Consider the following 24,672-nt stretch of genomic DNA (forward strand, 5'->3'; position numbering starts at 1 on the left):
CCTCAGCCTCCCAAAGTGCTGAGATTGCAGGCGTGAGCCACCACTCCTGGTCCCTCTAGCCTGGTTTTTTTTTTGTTTTTTTTTTTTTGTTTTTTTGAGACAGAGTCTGGCTCTGTCGCCCAGGCTGGAGTGCAGTGGCCAGATCTCCGCTCACTGCAAGCTCCGCCTCCCGGGTTTGCGCAATTCTCCTGCCTCAGCCTCCCGAGCAGCTGGAACTACAGGCGCCTGCCACCTCTCCCGGCTTATTTTTTTTTTGTATTTTTAGTAGAGACGGGGTTTCACCTTGTTAGCCAGGATGGTCTCGATCTCCTGACCTCGTGATCCGCCCGTCTCGGCCTCCCAAAGTGCTGGGATTACAGGCTTGAGCCACCGCGCTCGGCCCCTCTAGCCTGTTAAATTGTACCTTTACCCTGTATTTATGTACTTATCATTGTATCAGTGTATATCTTGAGTATCTGCTGTGTGTACCTACTCTGCTGTTTAGAGATGATGATAGACAGAAAAAGACTAGTTAACATATGGCCAGGAGTCTTTACTACCAATGTACATGACCATCTTAAGTTTTTAAAAGAAGAAGATGCCTTATAAATTATAAATAAGTAAGTGAAATACAATTTAAATTATCTTTTTCTTTTTTTTTTCAAATGCAGTCTTTAATTCTGTCGCCCAGGCTGGAGTGCAGTGGTGGAATCTTGGCACACTACAACCTCCACCTTCCAGCAACCTCCACCTTCCAGGTTCAAGCGATTCTCCCACATTAGCCTCTTAAGTAGCTAGGATTACAGGCATGCGCCACCACGCCTGGTTAATTTTTGTATGTTTAGTAGAGACAGTGTTTCACCATGTTGGCCAGGCTGGTCTTGAATTCCTAGACTCAAGTGATCCTCCTGCCTCAGCCTCCCAAAGTGCTGGTGGTGTCGGATTTTTCTTCTTAGTCACTTTGCAAGCCAGGGACCTCTGGCTGGGAATGCCCCATCCTGGCCTCACTTGGCTATGCTGGCGTGCCCCAGCTCACCTGTGTTATAGCTTGTACCACATTCAGGGTTCCCAAGCTCTTGTACCGCACCCAAGAAAAATGAGGATACACTGAACATTGAAGGGTGAAGAGGGTGGAGAAGAATTTTATTGAGCGATGAAACGACTCTCAGCAGAGAAGGGAGCTGGAGAGAGGATGTGAAGGGGCAGGTTGTCTTCCCCAAAATCAAGTTGTCTCTTCCCTGAAGTCAACCCATTTCCTCCTCTATTGACTGAGTCTGGGGTCTTCATAGGCACATGACGCATGCTGATTGGTTTGTGAGTATGCAAAAAAGGTTAAAACAAGGCACCACTCAAAGGTGGGCCTGACAGTATAGAAAACCAGTTAGGAAATGGTAGGTGTATGTAAAATAGGTGAAGGGTGGGCACTAATCAGAGGAAAATGTGCCAAACAGGAAGACAAGTTTTCGATTCAGTCTGAGAATTTAACTTGTAGCTTAGCTTTTGGGCTTTAAACTGTCTTCAGCTTGGAGGTGGGGTTGCACTGGGCACCTGCCCCTATCCGCCTAGGTGTTTGGCTGCCGCCTGTAGATATCACTGGGATTACAGGCATGAGCCATTGCACCTGGCCTTTTTTTTTTTTTTAATCTTTAAGCAAAAACTCTTTAAGACCAGGTATGATTTCTCATTTTCTATTCTTGGCATAAATTTTAATTCTTTCTAGTGGAACCAAAACCTCCTGAACCCCTTTCAGTGTCATCCAAATCTTAAACTTCTTCTATTTCTGGTTAAAAAAATTTAGTTCACAAATGAGCTATGCAATTTGATGACCTTTTTTGACTTCAAACTTTTCTTTTTTTTTTTTTTGACACATTGTTTCACTCTGTTGCCCAGGCTGGAGTACAGTGGCACGATCTCAGCTCACTGCAACCTCTGCCTCCCGGGTTCAAGTAATCCTCTTGCCTCAGCCTCCCAGGTAGCTGGGATTACAGGCACCCGTAACCACACTCGGCCAATTTTTGTATTTTTAATAGAGACAGGGTTTCACCATGTTGGCCAGGCTGGTCTCAAACTCCTGACCTCAAGTGATCTACCCACCTCAGCCTCCCAAAGTGCTGGGATTACAGGCTTGAGCCACCACGCCCCACCAACTTCAAACTTTTTTTTGCCAAAATTAAATAGTACACAATCAACATGTACACTATAATCTTTCTCTCTGACACCAGTTCCTACATCTAGAAAGTGTTTTGCAGCCAAACCAGACCATGGAGCCACTCTTCCATAACACCCAGAAGGAAGGGCTGTCTGAGTGTCCATTTTCACAAGAGCTTTCTCTGTAGGTGGTATTGTATCATCATAGGTACTGTACAGGTCATAGCTCGCAACCTACATGGACCCCCAGGTTGAGGCCATGGGGTGTTCAGAGAGCCAGACAAAGCAAGCTGCGTGCTGCCTTCCTCTGTAGGCCAGGCCTGCTAGCTGGGGGAAATGGCAAGTGTCTTATCAAAGCAGGGCATGGCAGAGCGAGAAGGTGAGTAGAAGAGAGGATCAAATCTGTTTGTTTGTTTGTTTACAGTGGTGGAATCTTGGCACACTGCAACCTCCACCTTCCAGCAACCTCCACCTTCCAGGTTCAAGCGATTCTCCCACATGAGCCTCTTAAGTAGCTAGGATTACAGGCATGCGCCACCACGCCTGGTTAATTTTTGTATGTTTAGTAGAGACAGTGTTTCACCATGTTGGCCAGGCTGGTCTTGAATTCCTAGACTCAAGACTCAAGTGATCCTCCTGCCTCAGCCTCCCAAAGTGCTGGTGGTGTAGGATTTTTCTTCTTAGTCACTTTGCAAGCCAGGGACCTCTGGCTGGGAATGCCCCATCCTGGCCTCACTTGGCTATGCTGGCGTGCCCCAGCTCACCTGTGTTAGCTTGTACCTCATTCAGCGGTTCCCAAGCTCTTGTACCGCACCCAAGGAAAATGAGGATACACTGGATATTGAAGGGTGAGGAGTCTTCAACGTGATGGAGTCTTGCTTCAATTGTGATGGAGTCTTGCTCCGTCACCTGGGCTGGAGTGCAGTTGTGTGATCTTGACTCACTGCAGCCTCCGCCTCCCAGGTTTCAGGAGTGAGAGGATCAAATCTTAAGAAGGATCTACTGAGGGGGAATTTTCCTTTTTCCTTTTTCTTTTTTTTTTTTTTCGTGAGATGGAGTCTCACTTTGCTCCCCAGGCTGTAGTACAGTGGTGTAATCTCGGCTCACTGCAACCTCCACCTCCTGCATTCAAGCGATTCCCCTGTCTTAGCCTCCTGAGTAGCTGGGATTACAGGTGTGAGCCACCATGCCCGGCTAATTTTTGTATTTTTGGTGGAGATGGGATTTCGCCATGTTGGCCAGCTGGTCTCGAACTCCTGACCTCAAGTGATCCGCGTGCCTCAGCCTCCCAAAGTGCTGGGATTACAGGCATGAGCCACTGTGCCCAGGCCTGAGAGGGAATTTTTTTCAATGTTTGGCAGTTGTGTCATATCAATAAGCAGAGAAGCCCACTCACAGATGTATGTATACACTTGAATTTATGGTATTTCCTGATTCTTGAGCTTCATATATTTTGCTTTATTTGGTTATAAGGGCTACTCTTTTCATTAAATTTCAACCTAGGATTTTCAGAAAAGTTACACATATATCAGTTATTTCCTTCCCTTTTACTGTTCTCTGAGAGATCACCAGGGATATCCCATTCCTCGGTTTTTGTATCTTCTTTTCTTTTAATAACTTAGAAACAACAACATTAAGTACCTACTTAAAACCCAAGTGCTCTAATATATGTGAACCATTAGGCATCTCATCCTGTTTTAGATGGACTTAGCAAATCTCTTGTTCTTTAGTGTTATTAACTTGTAACACTTAAGAGAAGGCTTTTATGGGTCTATTTGGTTATATTGTCTGACGGTTTCAGACTACTGTAACTTTTCTGGGTCAGATACTGAAATGATTCCCACATTTTTTTCTCTGTTTTCTTGGTCTCTTCACATAACCCAAACCAAACTGAACTGTAAACTGTGTACTAAAACAAGTTACTGGTCCATGATCTGAACCAAACCCAATTTTTTTTTTTTTTTTTTTGAGATGAGTTCTTGCTCTGTTACCCAGACTGGAGTACAATGGTGTGATCTCAGCTCACTGCAACCTCCGCCTCCCGGGTTAAAGCAATTCTCCTACTATAGCCTCCCAAGTAGCTGGGATTACAGGTGACTGCTACCACACCCAACTAATATTTGTAATTTTTTTTTCTTTCTTTTTTTTTTTTTTGAAACGGAGTCTTCCTCTGTCGCCCAAGCTGGAGTGCAGTGGCATGATCTCTACGCACTGCAACCTCCAGCCCCCGGGTTCAAGCGATACTCCTGCCTCAGCCTCCCGAGTAGCTGGGATTACAGGCACCTGCTACCACGCCTGGATAATTTCTGTATTTTTGGTAGAGACAGGGTTTCACCATCTTGGCTAGGATGGTCTTGAACTTCTGACCTCAGGTGATCCATCTGATTCAGGCCTCCCAAAGTGTTGGAATTATAGGCATGAGCCACCGCACCCGGCCCTCCAAATATTATTATTTTTAAATAATGGCTTTACTGAGATACACTTCACACACTATACAAGTTACCCATTTAAAGTGTACAATTCAGGCCAGGTGCAGAGGCTCACGCCTATAATTTCAGCACTTTGGGAGGCCAAGGCAGGCAGATCACCTGAGGTCAGGAGTTCAAGACCAGCCTGGCCAACATGGTGAAACCCCCTCTCTACCAAAAATACAAAATTAATTAGCCAGGCGTGGTGGCACATCCCTGTAATCTCAGCTACTTAGGAGGCTGTGGCAGGAGAATCGCTTGAACATGGGAGGTGGAGGTTGCAGTGAGCTAAAATTGCACCACTACACTGTAGTCTAGATGACAGAGCAAGACTTTGTCTCAAAAGAAAATAAAAATAAAGTGTACAACTCAATGGTTTTTAGTACAATCAGAGTTGTTGGTACAATCACACACACTTTTTTTTTTTTTTAAGAGATGGGGTCTTGCTATGCTGTCCAGGTTGGTCTCGAACTCCTGGGCTGAAGTGATCCATCTGCCTCAGCCTTCTGAGTAGCTGGAACTATTGGCACACACCACCATGCCCAGTTAAAAAAAAAAAAATTAACATAGCCATGCATTTCAGAAAAGTTTTCTGCAGATCTCCAAGTGGACCAGCTGAGACTTGATGGGATCTATATATTTTGTAAAACTAATGAACCTGAACAATACCTGAATATCATGACCTCTGAACTCAAACATTAAGACTGTATTTATTTTTGAATCCCTAGACTGTTCTCTTTCTCTCTCCTAAGGAAACTGTAGCATGCTAGCAGCATATGATTTACTATCCAAAGTGTTAGAGAAATTTCTTGGTTTTGGTTGATCAGGAAGATTAAGCTAAAGCAGATTTTGTAACATTCAAGAAACATCATCTGTCAGGAGACCCACCCGACCTATTGAAAGATAACAAAACTGCCAGGTACACTTGGAAATGGGAATGAATGAGAGCCCAGCTATACCATCTGTTTAACTGCATTCACTTGAACAAATGACTTTGAGTTCAGTTTCTTGATCTAGAAAATGGGATTAAAATACCTGCAATGCAAGATTGTTACAAGATTGTTACAAGACATATATGTTTGACATAACGATTTATTCAACAATTTGTATTGAGTGCCTACTACATGCCAAGCAGTATTCTGGACACTTAAGACACATCACTCTTCAAACTAGACAGTGATTCCCATCTTCATGGAGCTTCTATTCTAGAGAGAGTAGACAGGTAATAAATGCTATATATAATCAGTAAGTAAAGTATCTAGTATATAAGACCATGACAAGTGCTATGGAAAAAAAAAAAAGTAGGAGAAGGGAAACTGATGAGGATTGTAGTCTTAGGTGGTGGGGCGGCTGCAGTGCTCAACAGGGTATCAGGTGAGTCTCACTGAGAAGGTGCCATTCTAGTAAAGACATTTTATTTTTCTATATTAAGATTTTTCTTAAGGATCATCTTGGTCATTTGAAGGGGGCTGATGATGACAGTGATAAGGATGAGCATTAAGGAAATAAGAAGAACAGGCCGGGTGTGGTGGCTCACACCTATAATCCCAGGACTTTGGGAGGCCAAAGTGGGTGGATCACCTAAGGTCAAGAGTTCAAGACCAGCCTGGCCAGGATGGTGAAACCCCATCTCTACTAACAATACAAAAATTAGCCGAGAGTGTTGGCAAGCACCTGTAATCTCAGCTACTCAGGAGGCTGAGGCAGGAGAATCGCTTGAACCTGGGAGGCAGAGATTGCAGTGAGCCAAGATCACGTCACTGTACCCCAGCCTGGGTGACAGAGCAAGACTCCATCTCAAAAAAAAAAAAGGAAATAAGAAGAGCAGAGTGACCAGTGTCCTTCAGATGTCCCCAGCCGTATGTTTTCAAAACAACTGCCGTGTTAGGGGCTGAGGATACAAAACCCTGTCAGATACCACCTTGCCTTCTGGGCGTGGAGAATATGGCAGACACAGACATCAGTGATTACAATTATAGTCCACTGGGATCGATGCTATGGGAGCACCTTTGAGGAGTCCCTTGGTCAGGTTCGGGTATTGGCAAAGATGTCCTGGAGGAAGAAATCCTTGGAGCTGAATCCAGAGAACAAGTAGAAATTAGGTAAAAAAAAGTCAGGGATGAGCATTTCAGCAGAGGGAGCAGCTGTGCAAAGGGCATGAGATGGCCTGACATGTTTAGGAAGGTTCCAAATGCTGGAGTGAAGGGGCGGGGGGTAAGTTTAACTGCGTTCACTTGAACAAATGCAGAAGCTGAGGCAAGAAAGCGCAGGTAGGGGCCACATCATGAAAGGCCTTGTTACTTTATGGCTTCCTGGCTCACAGCAAGAATCAAGCCTTGTGCAAATAGGTAGTAGGTTGTTTGCCTACCATGGGTGCTGACACAAAGAAAAGCACCATTTTCCTTTATGTTTCAACCTTAAAACAGGTGAGGGCAGGGCGCTGTGGCTCACGCCTGTAATCTCAGCACTTTAGGAGGCCGAGGTGGGCAGATCACGAGGTCAAGAGATCGAGACCATCCTGGCCAACATGGTGAAACTCCATCTCTACTAAACAAAAGTACAAAAATTAGCTGGCCTGGTGGTGCACACCTGTAGTCCCAGCTACTCAGGAAGCTGAGGCAGGAAAATTGCTTGAACCTGGGAGGTGGAGGTTGCAGTGAACCAAGATCATACTACTGCACTCCAGCCTGGCAACAGAGCAAGACTCGATCTCAAAAAATAAAATAAAATAAATTAAAAATAAAAAAAAACTTGAGATGCGGAGCTGCTGCTTTGGGGCGCCTTCCTGGCAAACCTCTTGTCCAGTGATCCTGCCCCACTTCTAGAGAGCTAGACTGTTTCTACAGAATCAGTCCCAGGAATGTTTGTGGTCATTAGTAAATTGTGAGCATAACAAGGGCAGAACTCATCTTGATTCACCTTGTCATACCCCCTAGTACCTATCACAGTGCTTGGTACATAGTGGATGCTAAGTGTTGGCTGATTAATACAATATTGAATGTTTCAAGAGCGGAGAAAGCTGGTTGGGAAGGCTAGTTCCTATGTGTTTCAATAATAGTCATAGCAAGGCCAGGCACGGTGGCTCAGACCTATAATCTCAACACTTTGGGAGGCCGAGGTAGGCAGATCACTTGAGGTTAGGAGTTCAAGACCAGCCTGGGCAACATGGTTAAATCCCATCTCTACCAAAAAGTACCAGAATTAGCCAGGTGTGGTGGCACACGCCTGTAGTCCCAGCTACTTGGGAGGCTGAGGTAGGAGAACTGCTTGAAGCTGGGAGGCAGAGGCTACAGTGAGCTGTGATGGTATCCTTGCACTCCAGCCTGGGCAACAGAGTGAGACCCTGTCTCAAAAAAAATAGTCATAACAGCATAGCAAGCACTCTATACTCCTGAGTACCTTACAGATGTCAACTGATCCAATTTTCTTTTTTCTTTCTTTTTTTTTTTTTGAGATGGAGTCTCTCTCTGTCGCCCAGGCTGGAGTGCAGTGGCACAATTTTGGCTCACTGCAAGCTCCGCCTCCCGAGTTCATGCCATTTTCCTGCCTCAGCCTCCCCAGTAGCTGGGACTACAGGTGCCCGCCACCATGCCTGGTTAATTTTTTGTATTTTTAGTAGTGATGGGGTTTCACCGTGTTAGCCAGGATGGTCTCGATCTCCTGGCCTCGTGATCCGCCCACCTCAACCTCCCAAAGTGCTAGGATTACAGGCATGAGCCGCTGCACCTGGCCTACTGATCCAGTTTTCATAGAGGGAACTGAGGCACAGATAAATAAGTTGCCAAGGTTGTGCAACTAGAAAGTGGCAAGGCTGGGATTTGAATGCAGGTAGTTGGTTCCAGAAGTCAGCTCTTAACCACTCTTCTATATTGTCTCTCAATAAATGTTTTCAGGCTGGGCACAGTGGCTCACATCTGTACTCCTAGCACTTTGGGAAGCCAAGGTGGGCAGATCACTTGAGCCCAGGAGTTCAAGACCAACCTGGGCAACACAGCGAGACCCTATGTCTACAAAAATTCAAAAAAAAAATTGGGGCAAGGTGATGCATGCCTGTAGTCCCAGCTACTTCGGAGACTGAGGCAGGAGGATCACCTGACCCTGGGGAGGGGAGGTCAAGGCTGTGGTGAGCCATGATCGCAACACTGCACTCCAGCCTGTGTAATAGAGTGAGACCCTGTTTCAAAAAAATAAATAAATAAATAAATGTTTTCAGTTCATTTATAAGGTTGCTTTTGTGCCTTGGAAGCTGAATAGGATTGCCATAAGAGAAAAGCTACACACAGGAAGGGTGATACAGCTCTGGTTTTTAATAGCACTTGCTTTTGGCAGTGAGACTTCAGAAGGCAATATTTTCCCTCTGATTTGAAAAAAAAACAGGTGTTTTCATCCCATATAATTTATTTCTCTTCCTTTTAGATGTTCCTTCTTATGCAGAATCCCATGTTCGCCTTGTCTTCGTTGCCAAACCAGCTACCTTGGGTGGACTACAAGTTTGAACATGTTGGATACCTGCCAGTCTTAGTATTTCAGCATTTGAGTCCTCCTATAGTCAGACAACTCTAGTTCATCCACACGCAAAGAGTGGGGTATTTGGCCTGGCTCTTAAGTAGTTCTTCATTCATTTATTCATTCAACAAATATGTAATGAGCACTTACCCTGTGCCAGTTGGGACTAGAGCCAAGCCATATGCTCTGTGCTAGGGACCCAGCTGTGAAGACAACAGAGTCCCTGTCCTCCTGGACCTGACTTCTGGAGAGGAGAGGTAGGCAGTAAACAAGTAAACATGGATATACAGATTTATACTGTGTCAGGTGATGATAAGCACCAAAGAGATAAATTTAGCAAGATAAGGAGCCCAAAGGGAGTTTGCTATTGTCTCGAATGGACAGGAAAAGCTTTCCTGACAAGTGACTTTTGTTTTTTGAGACAGTCAGTCTTGCTCTGTCGCCCAGGCTGGAGTGCAGTGGCACGATCTTGGCTCATTGCAACCTCCACCTCCTGGGTTCAAGCAATTCTCTTGCCTCAGCCTCCCAAGTAGCTGGGACTACAGGCGTGTGCCGCCCCACCCAGCTAATTTTTTCTGTGTTGTTTTAGTAGAGATGGAATTTCACCATGTTGTCCAGGCTGGTCTCAAACTCCTAAGCTCATGCAACCTGCCTGCCTCAGCCTGCCAAAGTGCTGGGATTACAGGAATGAGCCACTGTGCCTGACTGACAAGTGACCTTTGAGCAAAGATACAAGGAAGCAAGGGGTTGATCTAGAAACCTAGGGAGGGAGCATTCCAGGTGGAGGGAGATGTGAGTGCAGAGGCCCTGTGACAGGTACAGGCTTCATGTGCTGGAGAACAGTAAGGCCAGTGTGGCTTCACAGAAGAACAGGAGTTGGCACCAGAAAGGCAGTGGCCAGTCCCAGCGGAGCCTTGTGTGGACTTTTGCTTTCCCTGTGAGTGAGATGGGAAGCCAGGGTGGAAGAATGAAATGATCTAACTTCATTCGTTCCTTCATTCATTCATTTATGGAGACAGAGCCTCACTCCGTCACCCAGGCTGCAGTACAGTGGCACAGTCTCAACTCATTGCAACTCTGCCTCCTGGGTTCAAGCAATTCTCTTGCCTCAACCTCTCAAGTAGCTGGGACTACAGGCATGCACCACAATGCCCAGCTAATTTTTTTATATTTTTACTAGAGACAGGGTTTCACCATGTTGCTCAGGCTAGTCTCAAACTCCTGAGTTCAGGCAATCCACCCGCCTTAGCCTCCCAAAGTGCTAGGATTACAGGCATGAGCCACCGTGTCCAGCCAATCTAACTTCTTTTAAAAAGTTACTGTTGGCCGGGCACAGTGGCTCACACCTGTAATCCCAGCCCTTTGGGAGGCTGAGGTGGGTGGATCACGAAGTCAGGAGTTCAAGAACAGCCTAGCCAAGATGGTGAAACCCCATCTCTACTAAAAACACAAAAAATTAGGTGTGGTGGCAGGCGCCTGTAATCTGGGGAGGCTGAGGCAGATAATTGCTTGAACCTGGAGGCTGAGGTTGCAGTGAGCCGAGATCACACCATTGCACTCCAGCCTGGGCGACAGAACAAGACTCCATCTCAAAAAAAAAAAAAAAGTTACTGTTGCCAGGTGTGGTGGCTCATGCCTGTAATCTCACCACTTTGGGAGGCCAAGGCAGGCAGATCACCTGAGGTTAGGAGTTCGAGACCAGCCTGGTCAACAAGGTGAAACCCTATCTCTACTAACAATACAACACCTAGCCCCATGTGGTGGCAGGTACCTATAATCCCAGCTACTCAGGAGGCTGAGGCAGGAGAATCACTTGAACCCAGGAGGTGGAGGTTGCAGTGAGCTGAGATCACACCATTATACTCCAGCCTGGGCAATAGAGAGAGACTTTGTCTCAAAAATAAGTAAATAAAATAAAAAGTTACTGTGGCTTCTTCTAGGACAGTTCTTTCAGTGTCCTGTGAAAGCCCTTGAAGTCTCAGAATTGCTTAGTTCCAGGGCGTGCTAGTGGAGAAGGAACTTGAGCTTTGGGAAACTTGTCTTTGCAAACAGAAGGAATTCTCCTTCGTGAGCATCTGTTATCTGGCAAGTATGCTAGAAGACACAAATAAAGGACCCAATCTCTTCCCTTAAGGAAGTTTCAGTAGCGTGTGTGAAATGCAGAGGAGTAAATCCACAGTGGATAGGAGTGACACGATAGAGCCAGCACAAAGCACTGGGGAACCCAGAGCTGGGACCCTGGGTTAACTTGTCAGGGCATCAAGAAGGTTATGTTGATCAAGTGTTAGCCAGGCAGAGGAAGAGGAGAAGCATAATCTATTTTGAGATCAAATTGAACAGCTTCCTTTCTGAGAAATCACCAAACTGGAGGATGATGCCAATGTGGCAGGAGGTCCTAGAGGCCCTGGGGACCCTAAATGGAAAACTGCCATGGCTTCCTCAGAGGCTTTGGTAGCAGCATGCAGGACTGGGCTTGCGGTCATGGTCAAGGCTGGAGCTGAGACTATGGAACTCATAGAGGCACGACTGAGGACAAGGAGTGGATACCCATCACCAAGCTGGGCCCTCTGGTCAAGCACATGAAGATCAAGTCCCTGGAGACCTATCTCTTCTCCCTGCCCATTGAGGAGTGTGATATCATTGGCTTTTTTCAGGGGGGCGTCTCTCATGGGTGAGGTTTTGAAGATTATGCTTGTGTAGAAACAGACCCACACTGGCCAGCGCACCAGATTCAAGGCATTTGCTACTGTTAGGAACTATCATGGCCACATCGGTCTAGGTGTCAAGTGCTTCAAGGAGGTTACTACTGCCATCTAAGGGACCATCATCCTGGCCAAGCTTTCCATTGTCCCTATGTGGTGATGTTATTGGGGGAACAAGACCGGCAAGTCCTACATCGCCCCCTGTATGGTGAACAGGCTGCTTTAGCTCTAAGCTAGTACACTTTATCCCTGCCCCCAGGAACAATGGCATCATCTCAACTCCTGTGTCCAAGATGCTGCTGCTGATGGCCGGTATTGACGACTGCTACACCTCAGCCAGGGGCTGCACTGCCACCCTGGACAACTTCACCAAGGCTACCTTTGATGCCATCTCTAGGACCTATAGCTGCCTGACCCCCAACCTCTGGAAAGACACTATTCACCAAGCCTCCCTGTCAGGAATGCACTGACCGTCTCATCAAGACCCACACCAGAGTCTCCATGCAGAGGACCCAGGCTCCAGCTGTGGTTACAACATAAGCTTTCTTTTTTTTTTTTTTTTTTTTTTTTTTGAGACAGAGTCTCACTGTGTCGCCAGGTTGGAGTGCAGTGGGGATCTCGGCTCACTGCAACCTCTGCCTCCCGGGTTCAAGCGATTCTCTTTCCTCAGCTTCCCGAGTAGCTGGGATTACAGGTGTGCGCCACCAGGCCTGGCTAATTTTTGTATATTTAGTAGAGATGGGGTTTCACCACATTGGCCAGGCTCGTCTCGAACTCCTGACCTCAGGTGATCCGCCTGCCTCGGCCTCCCAAAGTCCTGGGATTACAGGCATGAGCCACTGTACCTGGCCACAACATAAGCTGGCATACAAGAAGAATAAAGTGAATTAAACCTGTTAAAAATAATAAGCAGAAGAAAATGAAATTGAACAAACCAGCCACTGTAGTCCCTTCTAACACAACGTGGTCTGAGGGCATCAGAGCCCTTCCTCTCTGGCTATGGCTCTTCGGCATCTGAAGAAAGTTGTCGTAACTATTGGGTGATCCAGATTTGGGCACTGTCTGCTCTGATGGTGCCAGCTGGTCGGGAAGGAATACAAAGTATAGGCTCACCCCTTCCACAGTCACTATACTGGGAATTCAGGTTTTTCCTCTCTGTTGATGTCAAGAATTAATCTGTAGAGAACATTCTTTTTTTTTTCTTTTTTTTTTCCAATTTCTCCTTGTTCTTGTCAAAGGCCGTGTCGCTTAAAACCAAATCTTGATAGGTTCTTCATCTTTATCACTCTCTGTGAGAAGTAAATATGATTTAAGTGAACCACAGTGAGAGGCCTGTCCTCACTACAGCAAATAAGATGTGTCCCAGGCCGGACGTGGTGGCTCACGCCTGTAATCCCAGGACTTTGGGAGGCCCAGATGGGCGGATCACGAGGTCAGGAGATCGAGGCCATCCTGGCTAACACGGTGAAACCCCGTCTCTACTAAAAAATACAAAAAAAAAAAAAACTAGCCGGGCGAGGTGGTGGGCGCCTGTAGTCCCAGCTACTCAGGAGGCTGAGGCAGGAGAATGGTGTAAACCCGGGAGGCGGAGCTTGCAGTGAGCTGAGATCCAGCCACTGCACTCCAGCCTGGGCGAGAGAGCCAGACTCCATCTAAAAAAAAAAAAAAAAAATGTGTCCGAGGTGACAAGTCCAGTCTCCTTTTAACATGGTGCCCAGAATTCCACGTACCTGAGGTTTGGGGGCTGATACAAAGCCACTGCCTCTGATCCCACGGAATGACCTGAATTTATTATCAGTTTTGCACAATCAGTGCAGTTTGAGGATACATAGACCCCTGAGATGAGGCCTGAGATAGATGTTCTGGGAAACCCCAAGAAAGCTAAAGTGTCTGCCATGGTTTCTTTCATGGCGGGTTGAGTAAGCCAAGCTCATGAGAATGGTTGGTCACACTGTCTTTGCTGTTAAGGTTTCTTGGTTTACAGATGGTAAAGTTGTAGACAAGTTAGCAAACCAACTGAGTTTTAACAAAGGAAGCTTTAGCAAAATGGATGAAGATGCAGTTGGAAAATTAAAGTCATGCTTCCTTGATACGTACCTCAATTCTGGCAACTTCTTGCCTGGAATTTTCCAAAGTCAGTTTTTGGTAATCTTGCCATTTGTACTATCTTTATTTATATAGTTCTGGTTATGCTTGGTGTGTGCCAGCTGTTTTGGGAGTGTTTTTCCTTATTTCTCTTGGCTCCTGTTAAGTGTTAAATTGCTGAAACTGACCTTTAATGCTTCCAAAGCAATCAGCATGTTTCTCTCTGGATGGTTTTTAGAAGTGGATGCAATTTACTGATTTCACCAGTGAAGAGAAAGCCTTCCATAGTATGCTTTACTCAAAGCAGGTGACAAAAGGATGAATTTCTGGCTGGGCACAGTGACTCACGCCTATAATCCCAGCACTTTGGGAAGCCAAGGTGGGCAATCATTTGAGGTCAGGAGTTTGAGAGCCTGGCCAACATGGCAAAACCCTATCTCTACTAAAAATACAAAAATTAGCCAGGTGTGGTGGCAGGCGCGTGTAGCTACTCAGGAGACTGAGACAAGAATCGCTTGAACCCGGGAGGCAAAGGTTGCGGTAAGCTGCGAGCACACCACTGCACTCCAGCCTGGGCAACAGAGCAAGACTCTGCCTCAAAAAAAAAAAAAAAAAAAAGAATGGATTTCTGCCCTCTGAGAGAACTTAGAGAATAGAAATAATATACCAATTCATAAATTAGTAAAGACCTTACATCATCTATCTATCTCACCAAGGTTTTTTAGAGGTAGAACTCAGTGTTCATTATGTTGTTGGAGTTGGAGGTGAAAGACTAGCCTTGAAGTGACTTTTCCAGCCTGGATACGTAGAAGAGAGTGGCCTACATCCTCCCCACTTCTAGTGTTGGCCAAGGGGTCTGTCTCTCTGGTCTGCTGGAGAGCAGCATTATAAGCTGGTTATGGGTGCCTGACCTGAACAGAAGGCTGTTCTAATCTTTAGATGATATCCGTAAGACTATATTGAAATTCTGATGCTCAAAAAACATGTTATGTGGCAGACCATTATACATTTCACATGATTTGGTCCTGGTGACAGAGGGGTTGAGGAAGTTTCCCAAATGCTCTTCAGTTCTCGGGCCTCTTCCTGATTGTCCTGGATGGCTGACTACAGATGGGTTTGGTGGAGTCTGGTGCATAAGTCACTAATAGCCCATAGCAAGCAGAAGGCTATTTCAGCTGATCTCAGCAAGGCTTGTCATAACCAGCTCCTCTCTCAGTCATACCTTCAAGGTGGCACAGGGATTCAAGAATTGGCCTTGACTGGGGTGCAGTGGTTCATGCCTGGAATCCCAGCACTTTGGGAAGCCGAGGCAGGCGGATCACTTGAGTTGGGGAGTTTGAGACCAGCCTGGGCAACATGGCAAAACTCCATCTCTACAGAATCTACACAAATTAGCCATGTGTAGTGCTGGGCGCCTGCAGTCCCAGCTACTCAGGAGGCTGAGGTGGGAGGAGCGCCAGAGCCTGGGAGGTGAAGGCTGCAGTGAGCTGAGATCATGCCACTGCATTCCAGCCTGGGTGACACAGCGAGACCTTGTCTCCAAAAAAATAAAAAGAAGAAGAAGAAGGCTGGGCATGGTGGTGCATGCCTGTAGTCCCAGCTACTAGGGAGGCTGAGGTGGGAGGATTGCTTGAACCCTGGAAGCAGAGGTTGCTGTGAGCTGAGATCACTCTACTGCACTCCAGCCTGGGCAACAGAGCGAGATTCCATCTCAACAAAAAGAATTGCCCTTGAAGGAAAAGCCTTTTTCCAGGCAGGATGCTTCTGCCTGGACATCTCGACTGTGGGATTAATGCCCAAATGCCCAACTGTGAGAGCCGGCCTTACACTGAGACCTGAGGCGGAAGCATGACCCGCTTAGCAGAGAGAGGCAGAACAGAGGTGACAAAGGCAGACACCAACATGGTTCTAGGCAGGGAGCCTTGGTCAGCTAAACATGGAAGCAGGGACCCAAAGCTAAATGTAGAGGGGAGCAAGCAGAACGCCTAAGACCCTCCGCTCGGTCCATGGCCTTGGGCTGGCTTCCATAATTTAGCCATCAGACCAGATTTGACTTCCCTGTGTCAAGAGGGACTCAGACCTAGCTCTAACTTGTTTCTCTGGTTTCAGCTCTTACCTTGTAAATACTAAGCCTGAAAGTGGAGGTAGCTATTATATTGTTGCCTGTTTGGAGGTTGCCCAAGGAATTCCTCTTAGGACTGAATTGCTTCTACTGTTAATGCCAGAGGCATGGAAGCCACTGCTGGCCTTAGGGTTGGGCATCCCAAGTCAAAGGCAGAACAGCTTGCTGGGTCTTACTGAAAGCAGTCCCCAAAGGGTTGAACTCCTCTGGGATTTTCCTTCACTTGCAAGCTGCAAGTTTGTCTAATAGATGCACAACTTGATTAAATGCCAGTGCGTCACAGACGCAATTATACTTAAGAACGAGCTAGTTCTTCTAATCTCTCTGCCATCACTGATTAATTAGATACTTTGAACTATGCCCAACTGTTTGAAAGCTGTGAAAAATACAACCTGTATAGTTAAAATTTCTGCACAAGCCTGTTTCCTCACTTGTTCTCATATTCACCATTCTTTAAACATAATATGTATTTGTACGTGTTTCTAAACACAGTCTGGCTATTTTCCTATCATAATTAGATATCCTTCCACTACTGGCCAAGAAATATACTCACACAGTAAGTCCAACGACAAAAGTATATGAGAGGTCAGGCGCGGTGGCTCACATCTGTAATCCCAGCACTTTGGGAAGCTGAGGCAGGCAGATCACTTGAGGTCAGGAGTTCAAGACCAGCCTGGCCAACATGGTGAAACCCTGCCTCTGCCAAAAAATACAAAAAATTAACCAGGCATGGTGGCACGTGCCTGTAGTCCTAGCCACTCAGGAGACTGAGGCGTCAGAATCAGTTGAACCCAGGAGGTAGACGTTGCAATGAGCCAAGATTGCACCACTGCACTCCAGCCTGGATGACAGAGCGAGATCCTGTCTCAAATAAATAAATAAATAAATAAAAGTATATGAGAGACCAGTTGAATAAGTTAGACATACCTTCAGATTGTTGCTGCCATTGGTCGCACTTTCAAAAAATTTTTTTTTCTCTTTTTAAATCTTACATGAATGCCTCAGAAAGGTTTGTTGTCATTATTATTAATTGTATCACTTCATTGAGATTTTCAAACATTTTTCTGCCTACCAGGAGTCAGGGAGGGGTACAGTGGCTATTACATTCAACTGTTTGATTTTATGACATAATTAATTATGTATCCGTTTTGCAAGTAATTTCCAGTCTTTCTTTCCTGTGATAGTATGGTCTTTTAAAGTAATTGAGCACTGGCCGGGCCCAGTAACTCATGCCTGTAATCCCAGCACTTTGGGAGGCTGAGGCGGGCAGATCACCTGAAGTCAGGAGTTCGAGACCAACCTGGCCAACATAGCGAAACTCTATCTCTACTAAAAATACAAAAATTTAGGTGGGCCAGGCGCAGTGGCTCACGCCTGTAATCCTAGCACTTTGGGAGGCTGAGGCAGGCAGATCACGAGGTCAGGAGATGGAGACCATCCTGGCTAACACAGTAAAACCCCATCTCTACTAAAAATACAAAAAATTAGCCAGGCATGGTGGTGGGTGCCTGTAGTCCCAGCTACTCGGGAGACTGAGGCAAGAGAATGGCATGAACCTGGGAGGCGGAGCTTGTAGTGAGCCAAGATCGTGCCACTGCACTCCAGCCTGGGTGACACAGTGAGACTCTTGTCTCAAAAAAAGTTAGGCATGGTTATGTGCACCTGTAGTCCAAGCTACTCAGGAGAATCACCTGAACCTAGGAGGCAGAGGTTGCAGTGAGCTGAGATTGCACCACTGCACTCCAGCCTGGGCGACAGAGCAAGACTCCGTCTCAAAAAAAAAAAAAGTAACTGAGCACAGGCTTGACACGGTGGCTCATACCTGTAATCCTAGCACCTTGGGAGGGCAAGGCAGGAGGATTGCATAAGCCCAGGAGTTCAAGACCAGCTGGGCAACATGGTAAAACCTCATCTCTACAAAAAATAATCAAATTAGCCAGGCATGGTGGTGCACACCTGTAGTCTTAGCTACTTGGGAGGCTGAGGTGGGAGGGTCACTTGCACCCCTGCACTCCAGCCTGGGTGACAGAGTGAGACCCTGTCTCAAAACAAAACAGAAAAAATACATAAAGTAATTGAGCACAGAAAGCCCTATTCCATATTCAGGAAGTCTCTGAAAGTGACCCCTGCTGACTCACATCGGGTATACACTACATTTGTAGGACTGGAATGTCTGGACATGCTGAAGAAGATCAGTTAGAATATATCTGTATTTCTGTATCCCTAGGCTGAAACTTTCATCAATGGTACATTCACATTCATGCCAGACTGTGAACTCTGAAGTCTCCTTAGCTAAATCCCCATGATCCTCCTTCTCTAGAAGCAGCTATGGTTTGGACCGTCTTTTTTCCTTTGATTTGATGTTCTTAAAGGGGGACAAGGAACAATTCTTCCCCACTTCTGTGGAAATACTAGCATTTGACCTTACCTTTTAAAAAATACATATAATATACAGTACACATATTCCTTCCCACTCTATAATCTCGTTCTTAAATTCCAAACCAGATTTTGTCCTCTACCAGAAAAGCCAGACTGCATCAAGATCTCTCCCACTAGATCTCACCCTCTTTGTTGAGGATTAAGCAACTGTCCAGCCCTTTCTAAGCCAGATTGCTCTTGATGAATGTATAGTAAGTGGAACACAGTTGAAAGGTTATAGGTAATTGTGCAACTCTGATTCTTATCAACTTCATCTTCCTTCATCTTCCTAGGTAACAGCTTGCCTGATTGCTGTGGCCAAAACAGACAGTGAAGTTCAAGTACGCAGAGCTGCCATACATGTGGTTGTGCTGCTGCTTCGGGGACTCAGCCAGAAAGCTACTGAGGTCAGTCAGTCTCTCGCCCTTTGCAATTTCTCCACCTCTTTTATTTGTCTATTTCTCAATTTTCCTTTTACCAGGGAAGGCCTCAAACCTCTTCCGTCGATGGATTCATCCAAATGAGTCCGTCAACAGGGATTTTGTAGCAGGAAAAAATCCTTGTTTGTATCTTCAGTGTATGTCTGTATTACCTCAGTAACATTGACCAAACTGTATACTAACTGCTGGAGAAAAACCAGAGCACAAGGTTATAGATTGAGGCCCTGAATCCTGGCATTGTCCTCATTGTTCCAAGGTGAGCTAGCTAGAGCACATTCACCCTGCCTCTGCAGCATGAACTTCAGTGACTTGCCTTCCTGACTCATTTAATTGTTCATTCTGAATTACTAAAGGGCCTCATTGAAGATGTTTCCTTTCTAGCTGAGTTCAATCCATGACATGTTAGTTGCTGCATAAATTAAAATTTCTTCCTCCTTCGAGAGGGTTTGGCTGGATTTCTTCCCAGTGTATGGCCCATACAGGAAGAAAGTATATATTTACATATATACTTTTACATGTCAGTATAATATGGAAACACATTCCCAGTTGACTTCCTATGGAAAATTTGCATTAATAATTCACCACCCAGTATCCACAATGCTCATCTGTGGCTACCACATCGGTATTTAACCAAGTGTCAGTGAAGCCATTATAAAAGTGATTCTTTTAGGCCAGGCTTCGTGACTCATGCCTATAATCCCAGCACTTAGGGAGACCGAGGCAGGCGGATCACCTGAAGTCAGGAGTTCGAGACCAGCTGACCAACATGGAGAAACCCCGTCTCTACTAAAAATACAAAATTAGCCGGGTGTGGTGGTGCGTGCCTGTAATCCCAGCTACTCAGGAGGCTGAAACAGGAGAATTGCTTGAACCTGGGAGGCGGAGGTTGCAGTGAGCCGAGATGGCGCCATTGTACTCTAGCCTGGACAACAAGAGTGAAACTCTGTCTCAAAAAAAAAAAAAAAAAGAGTGATTGTTTTGTCACACACATGGGCTTTATTCATCCTAGAATGTTACCATATGGAGTTTCTGATGCCATTTTTGTACAGGCATGGACTCGGTAAGTTATCCCCTTCCTTTCCTACATAGCCACCTTTTCTCTTTACATAGCGACTTGCTGTTGTTGCAGCTCACTAGCGAGGCCGTTGGATTTCCCAGTGCTTTGGGAATAGTGCTTTACCCTCAGCTGCATTTCTCCCCCTTCTCCTCCACCTTGTGTAGGTGAAGGTTTGGATTGAATGAACTTATCTGCTATGAGCCTGTTCAACTACAAATTAGAAAAACTTCAACTACGATGTCCTAAACAAGTAAGGATTTTTCTCACATCACAAGAAATGTAAGTAGGTGGTGTCTGTTTAGCAGCTCAGTATCAACAGGATCAACATTTCTATAATCCTTGTGGCCTTTGCTTCATGGCTACAAGATAGCTGCTGCAGCTCTGGCCATTGTGAATGATTTAAATGAGTAAGAAAGAAGATAAGAGAAGGACAGCCGTAAGTGCTTTTGTTTCTTATTTTGGGGAACTAGGACAGTTTCCCAGAACCCCCCAGGAGAATTTCTATTTCGTTGGCCAAAACTCTGTCACACAATTGTTTCTAGCTGCAGAGGAGCCTGACAATGTATTTAGTTGGCACATTGCTACTCTGAATGAAATTGAATTTTGGCAGGAAATGGGTATTGGGGTGGCAACTAATAGTGATACAAAGGAATATGGGTTGGCTGACTCATAAAAACTTATGTAGCTGGGCACAGTGGCTCACACCTGTAATCTCAGTACTTTGGGAGGCTGAGGCGGATGGATCACCTGAGGTCAGGAGTTCGAGATCAGCCTGGCCAACATGGTGAAACCCCGTCCCTACTCAAAGTACAAAAATTAGTCGGGCGTGGTGGCGGGCGCCTGTAATCCCAGCTACTCAGGAGGCTGAAGCAGGAGAATCACTTGAACCTGGGAGGCAGAGGTTGCAGTGAGCCCAGATCGCACCACTGCACTCCAGCCTGGGTGACAGAGTGAGTCTCCTCAAAAAACAAACAAAAACAAACAAAAAACTTCTGTAGGGAAAGACTTGCTCATTAACTTGGAGCACTCACCTGGAAGGATGGTGGATCCAGGGTTTTACCTAGGACCTCGATGGGGATGGGGGACATATAGATTATAGCTCAGTAATGCATATAATTAAATAAATTGCTATAGGGACAATAACACACACTGCTCTTATTGAGAATCCACTGTATGAGAGGGAGTTAAGAAGAATCAGTGTTTTTCATCCACTGTTAAGATCTACAAAATTCTTGGCGAAGATGTTAAGTAAGTTGTTAACAGTAGGGGAATGGATGAGGGGTATACAGGGACTTTGTACTATCTTTGCAACTTTTGTGTAAATCTAAAATTATTTCAAAGCAAAAATGTATTTGAAAATACAAGTTGGTTGGGTACAGTGGCTCACCGCCTGTAATCCCAGCACTTTGGGAGGCTGAGGTGGGTGGATCATTTGAGCCCAAGGGTTCAAGACAAGCCTGGCCTACCTGGCAAAACTCTGCCTCTACTAAAAATACAAAAAAGTAGCCAGGCATGGTGGCATATGCCTGTAATCCCAGCTAGTCAGGAGGCTGAGGCAGGAGAATCACTTGAACCTGGGAGGCGGAGGTTGCAGTGAGCCAAGATCACGCCACTGCACTTCAGTCTGGGTGTCAGAGAGAGACTCTGTAAGTGCACACACCCTTACTGAGTGAGAGAGTAAAAGTGAGAGCAAGCGAGAGAGCAAGCGAGAGACAGAGCGAGTGTGTGTGTGTGTGTAGCAGAGGAAAATGTCTGGTTAGCAAAGTCAGAGAAGAAATAGAAACTCTATCCAGATTTCTCACATCTGTGTGTAGCCAATGAAACCAACACCACTTGTCTCACTAGTACTAAAATAATTTGTGGCCATGGAAGATTTTTGTCACTTTCAAAACCCATGTGAATGAAAAACCTCCGCCTGTTCTCCAAACCGTCTCTAGTCTGCACTCACTGAAACGTGTAAGTTGTGCTTAGTGAATAAAGAAAAGGAAATGGGAAGGGATGAACAGATGATTCCTCTTCCTAGTACATCCTTGAGACCAGGTGTGTTAAATCTTGTAATCGTAGGTGTGATTATAATCAGGGGCACTTTAATGAGAAGCAGAGATAACCACAAAGCTTTCAATCTGGAATTTCTCTTTATGGCTCTGTTTTGCCCCCAGGAACAGCTGAAGTGAAAATGCCACACTGTTGATGAAGTTCTATGTTTTTCCCCCTTCTAATCACTGTCTCTCAAGCTATAGAGTGCCAAAAGATAATACCAGGTTTCAGTGAATTCTCTGTTGCTTGAGGATGCGTCAGCCAAGGGCCTCTGTGGTTGTGGCAGCTGGAAAAGGAGGTAGGGGTTCAGGAGATAGAATGGGATCAGAAAGGGGAAACTACAATGCCCCTAACTCATGAGGCAGTTTTTACCTCTTTCCCATTTGAACGTAGCCAGAGTTTTGTGCAGCCAACACAATATCCACATTGAAGGGAAATACTGCATTCACTTTCTTTTTTTGAGAGAGTCTCACTCTGGTGCCCAGGCTGGAGTGCAGTAGTGTGATCTTGGCTCACTGCAACCTCCACCTCCTGGGTTCAAGCAATTCTCGTGCTTCAGCCTCCTGAGTAGCTGGGATTACAGATTCGCACCATCACGCTCTGCTAATCTTTGTATTTTTAGTAGGGACGGGGTTTCACAATGTTGGCCAAGTTGTTCTTGAACTCCTGACCTCAACGGAGCCACTGTGCCTGGCCCTGCATTCACTTTGTTATTGAAAAACTTATTTTCGCCGGGTGCAGTGACTCACGCCTGTAATCCCAGCACTTTGGTGGGCTACCTGAAATCCCTGGAGAGGGCTTAGAAGCAGGCCAGTTCTGATGGGGAGTTCATGCTTAGAGGGAGAGGTGATGCACACGATGAGTTCCATTTGCTTGTTTTAACCTAGGGACAAGTATACTTGGCAAGGCATGCGATATAGTAGGGGCACTGGCAGAGAGATCACAGCTTTTCTGGCCTGAGGAACCAGGAGACCAAGTCTGGGGAAACCACAGCTGCAGGAGGAAGAGAGGCAATTTGGAAGGGAAAGATCCAAAGAGAAGATTTCCCAATTTTCTTTGCCTGCTTTTCACGCTAACCCCTGAACCAAGCAAGGTAGTTGCCTGCTTCAAAAACAAAAACAAAGCAGGGTGTGTTGGCACATGCCCATAGTCTCAGCTACTTAAGAGGCTGACGCACGAGATTGCTTGAGCTCAGGAGTTTAAGACCGGCCTGGCCAACATAGTGAAACCCCATCTCTACTAAAAATACAAAAATTAGCCAGGCATGGTGGTGGGCGCCTGTAGTCGCAGCTCCTGGGGGAGGCTAAGGCTGGAGAATCACTTGAACCTGGGAGGCGGAGGTTGCAGTGAGCCAAGATCGCACCATTGCACTCCAGCCTGGGTGACAAGAGCAAGACTCCGTCTCAAAGAAAAAAAAAAAAAAAAAAAAAAAGATGAGTGATTTGGTGTGACCAAAGGCTCTGAGGACCCTAATCTTACGTTTCCCCTAGGAGCAGTGGTTCAATATCTGCTAATGCAGCACTCACAGCAACTTTATAAACCATAACTACCACAAATAACGAGAATTGAATATATATACAATTGGAAAAAAAAGTTGATCTTAAAAAAATGAGTGATTGGGGAGTTGATTTATCAAGGTAACTACTGCTGCAGCCCTCTACATAGTTTATTGAAAGTTGACTTCTTAGAAGAACTATGAAATATTTGAGAACTTTGCACATGGATTTATAGTGGCTAGGTATGCCAGCATTTTATATTGAAACTCTTTCCCTTGCTTTTTAGTATTAAAAGATAATTCCCAGAGCAGCTTTTCTTCCTTGTAATCCCTAATTTTAGATGACAAAAGAATAATCTATTCTCTGCTCTGTCTACTGGGAGATCAGTATTCAGCTTTAGAATTAATTCCTTCAAAATGATAAAAAGTCTTAACATCAGATTGTTTCTTCAAAAATAAGCAAAGCCTGGAAGCATCTTCAGGGAAAGAGTTTGTGAGGTTTTTTTTTTTGAGACAGAGTCTTGCTCTGTCACCCAGGCTGGAGTACAGTGGCTCAATCTCAGCTCACTGCTGCCTCTGCCTCCTGGGTTCAAGCGATTCTTGTGCCTCAGCCTCTTGACTAGCTGGGATTACAGGTGCATTCCACCATGCTCAGCTAATTTTTTGTTTTTTTTTTTTTTTTTTTTTTTTGGAGAGATGGGTTTTGCCATGTTGGCCAGGCTAGTCTCGAACTCTTCACCTCAAGCAATTTGCCCACCTCTGCCTTTCAAAGTGCCAAGATTACAGGCGTGAACTACTGTGCCCTGCCAGGATTAATTTTTTTTAAAGAGATGGATGTCTTGCTCTGTCACCCAGGCTAGAGTGCAGTGGCATGATCAGAGCTCACTGCAGCCTGAAACTCCTAGGCTCAAGCAATCCTCCTGCCTTAGCTTCCTGGGGATTAATTATTAATTGATGGCTGGTTTAAGTTCTGAGGCAAACTCAGGCCTCCACACAGGAATGATTTTTAGTCACGTGAGCTCGGTATTGGACTCTGATGGCCGAAGCCTCTTCCTAATAAGGTTATTTATGAATGGTGGGTTCACCATTAATACTGGAGATTACTCTCCTACTTCTCTGTGAGAGAGAAGGCAAACCCTGGTTAAGAAAATAAATAGTTTAGGCCGGGCGCGGTGGCTGAAGCCTGTAATCCCAGCACTTTGGGAGGCCGAGACG

General features: G+C 45.7%; 1 protein-coding gene, 2 long non-coding RNA genes and 1 pseudogene across 5 annotated transcripts in view; 2 read left to right on the plus strand and 2 right to left on the minus strand.

Moving 5' to 3' along the window:
* TANGO6 (transport and golgi organization 6 homolog) overlaps positions 1 to 24,672 on the plus strand; it is a 255,119-nt gene that overhangs the window by 198,255 nt on the left and 32,192 nt on the right. For both annotated transcript variants that reach the window (XM_015126488.3, XM_015126489.3), the window contains exon 17: positions 18,722 to 18,835. In XM_015126488.3, the coding sequence (XP_014981974.3) occupies positions 18,722 to 18,835 (114 nt within the window). The remainder of the gene's footprint in view (positions 1 to 18,721; positions 18,836 to 24,672) is intronic.
* LOC106995067 (deoxyuridine 5'-triphosphate nucleotidohydrolase, mitochondrial-like) lies at positions 1,562 to 2,492 on the minus strand (annotated as a pseudogene).
* Positions 1,822 to 14,510, plus strand: LOC144337674 (uncharacterized). Of its 2 annotated transcripts, none has more exons than XR_013411087.1 (3): positions 1,822 to 1,880; positions 10,941 to 12,412; positions 13,402 to 14,510. It is a non-coding gene; the product is annotated as an uncharacterized LOC144337674 (long non-coding RNA). The 2 variants fall into 2 exon arrangements; XR_013411088.1 differs by having other exon boundaries at positions 1,822 to 1,875; positions 10,934 to 12,412; positions 13,402 to 14,506.
* On the minus strand, positions 21,504 to 23,395 carry LOC144337679 (uncharacterized). Its single transcript, XR_013411093.1, has 2 exons — positions 23,334 to 23,395; positions 21,504 to 22,436 (listed from the first exon to the last, which is right to left on the minus strand). It is a non-coding gene; the product is annotated as an uncharacterized LOC144337679 (long non-coding RNA).

Source organism: Macaca mulatta, chromosome 20 (genome assembly GCF_049350105.2).
Source record: "Macaca mulatta isolate MMU2019108-1 chromosome 20, T2T-MMU8v2.0, whole genome shotgun sequence".
NCBI classification, from domain to species: Eukaryota; Metazoa; Chordata; class Mammalia; order Primates; family Cercopithecidae; genus Macaca; species Macaca mulatta.